At 43.2% G+C, this 10,661-nt stretch overlaps 1 protein-coding gene across 5 annotated transcripts in view; it reads right to left on the bottom strand.

Moving 5' to 3' along the window:
• JPH1 (junctophilin 1) overlaps nt 1-6,906 on the bottom strand; it is a 79,298-nt gene extending 72,392 nt beyond the window's left edge. For 2 of the 5 annotated variants that reach the window (XM_012450911.3, XM_012450910.2), the window contains exons 1-2: nt 6,284-6,906; nt 233-992 (exon numbers count right to left, since the gene is read on the bottom strand). In XM_012450911.3, coding sequence (XP_012306334.2) covers nt 233-992; nt 6,284-6,662 — 1,139 coding nt within the window. In that variant the 5' untranslated portion in view covers nt 6,663-6,906. The remainder of the gene's footprint in view (nt 1-232; nt 993-6,283) is intronic. The other 3 variants (XM_012450913.3, XM_012450912.3, XM_012450914.3) reach the window with 2 other exon arrangements.
• Nucleotides 6,907-10,661: the final 3,755 nt, after the last annotated feature.

The raw sequence follows: 10,661 nt of genomic DNA on the forward strand, positions 1-10,661 counted from the left end.
AGGAAGGGGAGCTTAATGTGCCTTCGACATTTTTTGATGATGGCAAGTTTCAGAACAGTGCAGGTACATTTCTGATTTTCATTCTACTGTGTGTAATCATTTTTCACCTTTGATTTTTTTTAGCAGTTCTAGAACGCATTTAGCGATGCCACCTGCAGACAGACAAACATAATATTTGATACTCCATTGTTCTGACCGATCTGGCAAAACGGCCCACCCTGCATTTACTTACCTTGAATTTGCTATTTCCACTTTGGTTCTCGCCATGGCAGCTGCCCTTTGGGCGCCTTCAATTGCTCTGTCCACCTTCTCCCTAGTTTTTGTATGTCTTATTGGTATAAGCTGCTTCCTTATCCCACGGACCAGAATATTATTTTTGTATTTTCCCTCTTCTTTGGAGCCGTCAGGAAACACGGTACAGCCATATCCATGCCTCTTGTTATTTGCCCACTCGCCTTCATACTTCATGCCATTGGAGCGCTCGCTAACGCCAAAGCCGTTGCGCTTGTCGTTCTTCCACTCGCCCATGTAGGTTTCCGTGGTGGTGGCGTCCACGTGGTCTTCCACCGGGCAAAAATCACAATCTACATCGCCGAAGCTGATCGTGGAGTTGGCATCGCTGGAACTAATTCTGCTCATGGCCGCGTCGCTGCGGACAGAGCTGCGCTTGCTCGAGATGGAAGACTTGGATTCGGACTTGCGAAGTTTCATGCTTCCGAGAAGGGAGCCCCTCCGGAAGAGGCCGCCCTTCTTCTTGCCCGCGAGCTCAGCGTCTGCGTGGAAGTTGAGCACGAAACCGCCGCGGGTGCCGGCCGGGCTGTCAGTGGCGGCCGCGGCATCGTGGAGCACGCTGCCGTTGCTCTGCTCGCTGCGCAGCGAGGCCAGGGAGGTGCGCAGCGGCGAGCGGATCACCGTGGCCATGCCGTAGGGCACGCTCTGGCGCACGCCGTAGCCATGCCGCATGCCTCCGGCCCACTGGCCCTGGTAGGTACCTTGGAGAGACCGCAAGAAAAAACCGTGTGAGCAGGGGGCAGAAGCTGCGCGATCGCCTGCACCATCCAGCGCACATTGGCGCAGGCCTGCCCAGGGTCAAATCTGACCCATTCCAAGTCAACCCTGGCGGATACTTTGCATCCACTTGTGAATCCCCCCCAACACTGTAATTCTGGGCGTAAGGATTTAATGTCATTGTATAGAGTTTTCCAGTACTCAGATATTTTTTGCTTTTCATTAAAAAATTTATATATTTCAGAGGAAAACCACTACTTTCTAATACAAAAAGTTGATACTGGGAAACAACATTCCCCTCTGAAATTAATGCATCAAAAATTCCTCTTAGGAAGACAAGGAAAGAGGAGAAGAGGAAATGAATTCTATTTGTAAGTTTTATTCTAAGATTACTAATTTAGCTGGAAAACTCTAAAAAATGACTTTTAGGTCTACGTCAGTATAACATTCCAAAAAGCACACAGGCTTAAATCTGAATACTTGGGACACAGTCATCAAATGAACGTCTAAAATTTTCCATTACATTCAGCATCTCTTTTTTTAGTGTAGAGAAAACTGTTGAATATTTAGGATTATCATTTGAATTTGGGTGAGCCTTTTTGAGCTAAGAGTGAATTGACAACCACAATATATATTATATATTTTGAACACAATGAATTATGAAAAAAAGTGAGCAATTTAACATTTTTGTGCTTCTAAGTGAAAAGATCAAAGCTTTGTGCCATATCATTTGCCCAATCTCTGCATCCTCTATGGATTTCCCTAGCTGCCACTGCATTGTGAATCACACCACAGACTAGAAGCACCGTGAGGGCAGGAATTACTTCATATGAGAACACAAAATTTTCTTGTGTCCTGTGGTCTGTGTTTGTGGACTGAGGGTGTCTGATGACTATGTTGACAGTAAAAAGCTATGGTGGCTAAAAAGTGTACCCTTTACCCCTGGAGAAACTGATATAAGGCCAGATGAAATCTTCCACTGTTAGCATTTTGGATTTCGTCTCAGAGGAAAGGTGTATTTGACAGTACCATTAAAATGTTGTTGATACCAGATCACTCTGTCAACAAATATTATGCTTTTTCAGGATAATCTCTAATCTAAACCATTTGTTCGTAGTGAATTTTTTTGCTACTAAAATAACCAAAGACATTAAAAAGTAACCTGGTATAAGTTTTAAAATAATGTTAGGAGAAAATGAATGTTAAATTAGGGAATTTAGAAGTTTCTTTTCAAAATCAAGGCCATTTCCTTTAATTAAGAATAAATTTTAGTTTACAGTATCCCTCAAAAGAAGCTATCTGGAAAATTTTAAATGTAATTACTTCTGTGTTATTCATAACAATTCACAATGTCATAGAAAATAAATCATGATTAGTCTGTCTTGACCTCTTTCCATTTCTGATTATATAGATCTACCCTGCAGTCACTTTGTATTTTATATTGCCATGTACAGATTTCTACGGCATGGCATACATTCATTTTTAAAACACTAAGCAAAAATTCTAGTGGTTTTATGTAACTGTTTTAACAATGGCTGGTTATTTTATTGCACTTGAAAGTTAAAACCATAATGACTCCCAAGTCAACAGTTTTGGCCAATTTCAAGACTGCCTTCTCTTTTTGTTCATTCTGACATATGTGACATAGGCAATAGTAGATATACAATGAAATACTAAGTGGGTCTGGTACTCTGAATGTCATATTCTGAGTAGATGTGAAGTATTAACCTGACATCCATGAACTTTTGAGGAGGTGGGTGGCCCATAGTTTTCCCCAAAAGATTAACCCAAGAGGATAAGATAGTCATGTAAAACATTTCAGGCTGAGAAGCTTCCTACTAAATATTGGCCATCTCCAAATACCATCATCTGAACAGGAATGGGAATGGAATTACTAAGAAATTTTGACTTTGACTTTTCCTTTGCCTCTATACGTAAAATTTAAATTCTAGGATGAAAGTTATACAATTTGGCCTGAATGTACTGAAATAAATCACCTTATTTTTAATATTTTGTTGGTTAAACGAATGCTATAATCATATCCTCCTAACTTTTGTCTATAGTGACAAGTTAATTTTGCTAGAACAATTTGCAGAGATGCTGTTTGATATCAATAAGTATCTGCACTTTTAAAACACAACCATACCATCTTGGTTAATGTCTAACACTGACGGAAAATTAACAGCTAGTTTCCTTAAACTGTTATCTCCAAAAATAAGACTAGTACAGTATTTAGAATTTCCAAAAAAGTATGGCTTGAAAATCCAAGCTGTTTAAGGCAACAGCAATAATTAGAAAGTTTAAGTCTCTGCTTAACTGTCAAATAAAGAAGGGAGGACAAGAGCATTGGCCACGTTCCCCTCCGATTTTGTTAAATCACAGTATATGAAAGAATTCCTCCACAGAATTGCTAGAAACCAATTTACAGTCAAACTGTTAGCAGTTCATCTGAAATTTAAAATAGGTTTAGTTTAGTCAATGAACCTAGAAAAAAAAGGGCCTATATCTTTATGAAGCAGGTGGGTTCCAACTTCTTCCTGCTGCTCAAATAAAGTTCTAATTAGTTCCTCTTGATTCCTAAAATATAGATGCATATTTCACAAGTGTAAAAATTACTTTTACCAGTTTTAAACTGTGTTCATTTGGGAGCTAATTTTTTAGATCTAGTCATTTTAACTACACAGTCTTATAGTGGAAGGCATCCAGCTTAGGAGTTTCAGTCAAATTTGCACTTCGCTATGCCAAACCTAAGTTTATATGCTACGAATGGGTATGTGCAAGAATGCATCTAGTTAACAAAACATTTGTGTTTTCCCAGATATTTTCAATAGTTTTATGACAAATGAAAAAAACAAAGTACAGATCAGAATTAGCATAAAAAATTCCGGGCACTTAGACTTGGATTTCATGAGTATGATAACTTATTGTTAATATTCAGGGGCTTTCTATTTCAGCCACACTTCACACACAAATCACTAATAAAATAAATGGATACTTCTCACATGGAATCACTGCTTCCTCCCTTCTCCAGTTTAATGTCACCACAAAATACACGGAATCAGATTTTCCCTGAATCTGAAACAGGGTGTACAGGAATGGACATGTGGCGGTGGGGAGAGTGGAGACAAAAGCAAGCTAACTCCCTAGTGAGAACAGGCAAACCCAAGCCAATTTTTTAGTGATCTTCCTATTTTGGCCAAAACCTTTGTATAAAATAAGTTACAGCAATACCCTTGCTTTAGACTCCCTTTATGATTGAGGACTTTCTAATGAAATAATATGAGAGACAGCAGAAAATCCACTAGCACAGAGTAGACATTCAATAGTGATTTTTAAGGTTTTTCTTCCTAACTAGCACATTGGATTTTTTTTGGGTAGAAAAAGAAAACCACAGTACCACCCATGATGATGCCAAATTTTAAGTTTTTTTTTTTTTTTTTTAGTTTAGTTTAAAACTGAAGGTAGATTATTCATAAAGTCATTCTGGAGACTTATTTGGGCTTCTATGACATGCACACAGACGGCCTCTACTGTGCTATATATATTTTGATTACTAGGTATAATGAATACTCTAAACCAAGAGTGTGTTTAATGAATAGCATCTTTAAAAGGAGACTATTTTAAACCTTCCAAAACTGAAGAGAACCATCCCTGGTCTTCTTAAAAGGTTATAAAATGATGCACACATTAAAAAAAAAAAAAAAAATTTGCCTTCTACTTTTGAGCATGGAATTTAGTTATATAGGAGAGCTGGGCCCTCCAATAAAATCCAGTCACAAAGTAACATATGTATAGGGCTGTCAACCAGGCATTTTATGCCCATTCAGAACATTTAAGGGTCCCAATTAACTACTGTGAAACTCGGGACTCATACAGCCCCACAGAAAAGTGTTAGAGAAAGTTTTTCTCTTTTAATCCATGAGAACCATATGCTTTATTTATACTGCAGGATGAAAAGATGTCCTTTTTAGCAAGTTCTACCATTCTGCCATTTTGCATTTGAAACACGGCCCAAGTGTTCTAAGTGAAGTGTACAAATTGTGTGAGCTTTTATATAAGCAATGGTATAAATGGGGCCGCAGTGGGCTGGAGAAACTTTTAATTGGATCCCTTTAATATCCTCCAACTCTGAGTTGCTTAATTCCAAAAACTGGTATCGCCTCCTACAACCCTTTTCAATTAAATATGATTATGTTTATTATCAGGAAATACACTTTGCTGAAGCATAACCATTCATGAATATCTTTCTCAGCGTATTACACAAGGAAATTCAGCAGGTTTTGACACCTGTTTCAATAATGTATACTTTTCCTAATAAAAGAGGAACTTCTGGTATATACACAATCTCTTTGGCAAATATTGTTAAATACTAAAATAAGGTGATCTTTGTTCACAGCCAGGCATACCGCTTAGGTCATACATAATGCAAATTATTGTTTCAGTATTGCCATTCTCAGGAGTAAAGTATCTGCTAGGAACACACCTGTCAACTGTATTTTTTTTTAAATGTAGACTTCGTTGCCCATTTCTAAAATATTTTCCTAGTAATTTGTCCAAGATCTCCAGGTCAGCAAAGACTGCTATGCTTTTCATGGACGACCAATACTGTAAGGAACGGAATGAAAACTAGGAACTCACACGCTGTGAACTCCACCTGCATCAGGTGGCCCTTCAGCTCCCATAACTAGGACGTTTCCAAATGCACCCCCAATAAGGTACAATTCCCCAACATCCTAGTTACGGGGTTCTGGCTTCTATCTTTAGGCTACTAGAGGACCAGAAGCGAAATACGACTCCACGTGAAACCAATCCGGGGAGCGGTCAGCACGGACCGCCAGCCTCACCCGCTCAGGGTGTTTGCTCTAACTCCACGGGAGTGGCGATTTCAAACCCGGCCGGGAGAGGGAGGGATCAGGAACGTAATGTGACGGGCTCAAGTGACAGCGTCCTCTCTCCAGCCCAGCCCTCCCGGGCGGCGCTCCCTCCCGGTGGCAGCGCAGCGCTGGCGCTGGCCAGGTACATTCACGCCTCGCTCCCCCGAGTGTGGACACACGGCCCGCTCTAAGAACGGGGTCAGATTCAGCCCTCGCGCCCCAGTCGGCCCCAGCGCCCCCTCTGGGGAGGTCGGGCGCGGGCAAGGGGTAGGAGGCGCCCCCAGGTGTTTTGGCGGGTTTCCGGACACGTGCGCCCGGCGTCCTCCCCGCTTCCCCGCAGCCGGGGCAGAGCCCACCGCACCAGCTCGCGGAGCAGCCGAGCCGCCCGCTACGCCGCTCACCTCCGTCCCCGTAGGTCTCCACGCCGTACCCGTCCTGCAGCCCGTTACTCCAGGTACCCTCGTAGCGAGCGGGGGTGCACAGGCTCTGCCGGACCCCGTAGCGCCCCTTGAAACCATGTGACCACTCCCCCCGGTACATCCACTTGCCCTTCGTCTCCACCCCCAGCCCATGCCGCTTGCCCTGCGCCCAGTAGCCCTGGTAGGTGTTGCCGCTGGGCCAGGTGTAGCCTCCGACCACCTCGAAGCCGTGCGACCAGGAGCCAGAGTACTCGCCCTGGCCCTTGGGCCCCGTGCAGATGCCATGCCCGTGCGCCTTGCCCTCCTCCCAGCCGCCGCAGTAGGTGCCGCCATCGTCGAAGTCGAACCTTCCGCCCGTCATTCGGGGGGCAGCCCCGGCGCGCTCCCCGCAGGGGCACGGACGCGGGCAGTGCTGGGCACGGCAGGGTGTAGCTCGGGGGTGGGGGCCCGGCGGGCAAGCTCACGACAGCGGCCCGGGCAGCTCGCGCCGCCGCTCGGCTCCAGTCCGACGCCGCCCCCGTCCTCCCTCCTCTTTTGCCGCCGCCACCGCCGCCTTCCTCCTCCTCTTTCGCCGCCGCCGCCCCGGCCAGCGCCGCGCGCGAGAGGACAGCCCAAGCTCCGGAGCGGACCTTCAGCTGCTCCCGCCCGCCCACGTGAGCCGGGCGCCGCCCCGCGCCCGCCCCTCGTCCCCTCCCCGGGCGCCGAGGCCCGGCCCCGCTGCGCTCCCGCCCCACCGGGCCCTGCCCCCAGCCCCGGGAGCCGCCGCTTCCCCGGCGGGCGGGCGCGCGCGCGGGGACCGTCTGGCGCGCATGTGTTCGCGCAGTGGGATGCCGGTGGGAGGGCGAGTGTACCCGGGGACGCACGAGAATCCCTGCCTGGAGATGAAGGCGCGGCTGCCTGTGTGGGGGCCGCTTGCGGGCGCCGGAGCCTCCTGTTTGTATTTGGGGTTTTTCGATGTGGTTAAGCTCCTGTGAGTGCGGCCACGTGTGTGTTGAGGGAAAACTCATTGTATGCGTGTTTGTCTTTATGGAGTATGTAGTTGCATTGTTTTCAGCCTTCAAACTTGTGTACTGTTGAATTTGTCATGCTCAGCTGTCATCGTGAATTAATATCTCCTAGATATATGTATGCATGTGATGTAAATCTGCGGCAGCCTAGATATAATTGTGCAGAGTGTTCTTTTACACCTACCCATTTCAAAGCACACGTGTTTGCATTTATTTAATGAAGACACTGAGGGAGAGCAGTACAGTTTGAAAAAGCACAGAATATATTGGTTAGTTTTTTATTCATAGTGATAAAGAGGATGTTTTTAATCAGCCTTTGGAGGGGTACAGGATATTCCTTTTACATCAGAGCCTTCTCCCCCTCGTGCCTCGTTTGTGCTTCTTAACAGCCTTAGAGATTCTTCAGCCTGGAGCAGTGTGCCCAACATGCAGACGGCTCAGTCTGTGTGTATTGTATAAGTGTCTCGAATGTACACCTCTCACTGGTATCCACTGTTTAAGGAAGTAAACAGAAGTTTGCAAGGAGCAATATGGTAAGTAAAACACTGCTCTAAACTTGCAAAGAGGCTGTGACCTACAAAACCAGGGACAGATGTTAGCTGATCTACTTTCTAGCCACAACACTGCTTTGTCGAATTCACTTTAGACAACTCTTCTAAACTTTTAAACCTCGATTTCACCGTCTTCCAAATGGGAATGACAAGATTTGCCTTTCTCTTTCTGTATTAGGTAGTAACCGAGTATGTTGTGGCTGCAGTACCAAACCAAAAATTAGAGATTTGATAATAGGCAAGTTGAATCAGCATGGCCTCTGGTGAGAGCAGGAATTATTCTCCACCTCACCCTCACAATGCTCATGGGAGACACTTCTCCCAGGTTCACGGCCTAGGGTCTTAGTTTGGCCTCTCAAGGAAACTGATTTGAAGTGTATTCCTGTTCTTTATTAGGCTGAGAGGCCTTTGGATGACTAGGTGAGCATCAGAAGCTGCCAAAGATTCTTTCACTACATATTTGATAATCAGATATAAATATAAGGACAGCTATCAGGAAGGCAGCCTGGGAAAAATTAGACTAAACTGCACAGAAAAGGAACTGAAATTGACCTCGATTGCCTTGATCTCAGGACCAGAGCCAACCTTTCCTGATTACCTGGCTGAAAGACTGAAAGAAAAATCTCAGTTTATACAGAACCAAATCACCAAAGAGAATTAGAAGCCCTCATCCATGGCACTGCCCTCATAGTTGCCAGGAATAGTGCTTACCCTAGTGGCCTGAAATAATTATGCATCTCTCAAAGCATCTTGTCCTGGACTGGGGATTGATTTAGGCCGCTGGGAAGATGAAGGCCAGGACTTTGTGACTGAGCCGTAATTCCATTTCCCTCTTATGGGATACGCCAGAGTCAAGAGCTAGTGTAGAGAGATGCATTCCCATCTCTTTTGAAGTTCTGTATGATATGAGGAAAAGTGTGGTTGCTCAAGCCAATATTTTGATTGGGGGAGTCTGTTTCTAAACTAGATTTCTTTACAGAGTGGTCTTTGTTGGTTTGCCTTTTTTTTTTTGGACCCACCCAGTGTGTTGGCACCCATATATATTTTTTAAGGGGATAAGTTTTGGAAACCTTTATGTGTTTATTTATTACTCTTTCTAATTAGTTGTCATGCAAAGAACCTTAATTAAAAGTGAGACTTTACCACCAGATATCTATAATTAAATTTTAATTTTAGCCTAGCTCTATATTGGCTTTCTTCATGGAAGAAATTCATATTTTTGGTAGCTTACTAAATAATTTTTGGCAAATAACCATATACACCATGTTTCCATTTACCTGCTGCCATCACAATGGAATGTTTCCCCAGTCACGAAGATGTATGTGTTAGTGTAAGTGTTCAGGGTCAATGGTAATGGTTGGAGAAGACTGGGAGAGAGAAGTAGGAAGAGGAAGAGGTGCTGAGAGTGATGGCATAGCAGATAATAGGCAGTGGAATAATGTTGCAGTTTAATAGTAGGGGTTAGTAATGTCCTTATTTTCCCTCTCCCTCTGAACCTTTGCCCTGGATAAGGGGGAGTTGAAATTAGCTTTAAGAAGGGATTAGTAAGAAGAGAATGTGAATGTTGGTTTGACAGGTGGAATGGGGGAGGCCGTGAAAACCTAGGGGCCAGCAACTGCCCTAGCAGTTTGTTTTCCTTCATGTTAAAAACTAGTTATTTTATATTTCCATCCTAAAAAATTTTATGACATATTGTAAGCTATTTTGAGTGTGACTATGACCAGTTAACAACATATTAGTCAGGATGTTTTGCTGGGAATTTAATGTATTTTAAAATACGAAGGTGCATTTAGACATTTATTGGTGACTTCATTTTATTTACGTATTAGATTAATTATTGGCTGGACGAGGTGGCTCATGCCTGTAATCCCAGCACTTTGGGAGGCTGAGGTGAGAGGATTGTTTAAACCTGGGAGTTTGAGACTAGCCTCGGCAAAATAAGGGAGACCCCATCTCTAAAACATCAACAACAACAGCAAAAAATGACTAATTATATACTCCAAGAATGTTGTTTAAAAAAAAGACTAATTATTGAGAGTTTTTAATAAAAAATTTACAAATGACAAAAAGCTAATCAGTAGGTGTTTATTGTGTAAAGACCATGATTCAAAGTGTGTAGAAAAGCACATACAATAAAGTCACTTGATGTGTAAGTCAAAAAGTATTACCATCTTGATTTGTAAAATCAAATAATCAAAATAATTTGAATATTTGCAATAAAGCATTCATAAACATTCAAGAAATTTGTCCATAATAAATATAAAAATTAAGAAATATGGTCAGAAACTTTGTAGGCAGCGTGAAATCGGAAGAGGAAGAGAATTCCAAAATTATCCACTACTGTGTGACAGATACCATACTAAGTTTTTTTACAGGTATTAATTCACTTAAATCTCATAACTACAGATGATTTGTACTAGTCATATAACCATTTTACAGAAGGAGAAAATAAGGTTTAGCACATTCATATGCCCAGAATTGTTCAAGGTAGAAATGGTTGAGGTGGGATTCAAACCCAGGTCTCTGTCTCTTTAGAGGAGGTTCTTTATTCTTGTCCTTGATTGGAGAAAGGATGAGAACACATTGAGAGTTTTCAGATGCTTGGCAGAGAGCAAGAAGGTGCGGTAAAGATGACTTTTATTTCTTATTTTTTTTTTAGATTAGCTGCCTGGCTGAGTGATAATGCTGCTGTCTAGATTTTTTTTTCTTAAGGAGGAAGGAGAGTAAATTACAAGGACTGGGGAAGATATATTTATTTAGGAGAGAATGATCCAGAAATATACCCCAGAGATGATCAGTAGG

Source organism: Aotus nancymaae, unplaced genomic scaffold (genome assembly GCF_030222135.1).
Source record: "Aotus nancymaae isolate 86718 unplaced genomic scaffold, 86718_ANA_hifiasm-v0.15.2.pri h1tg000036l, whole genome shotgun sequence".
In the NCBI taxonomy this organism is placed as follows: Eukaryota; Metazoa; Chordata; class Mammalia; order Primates; family Aotidae; genus Aotus; species Aotus nancymaae.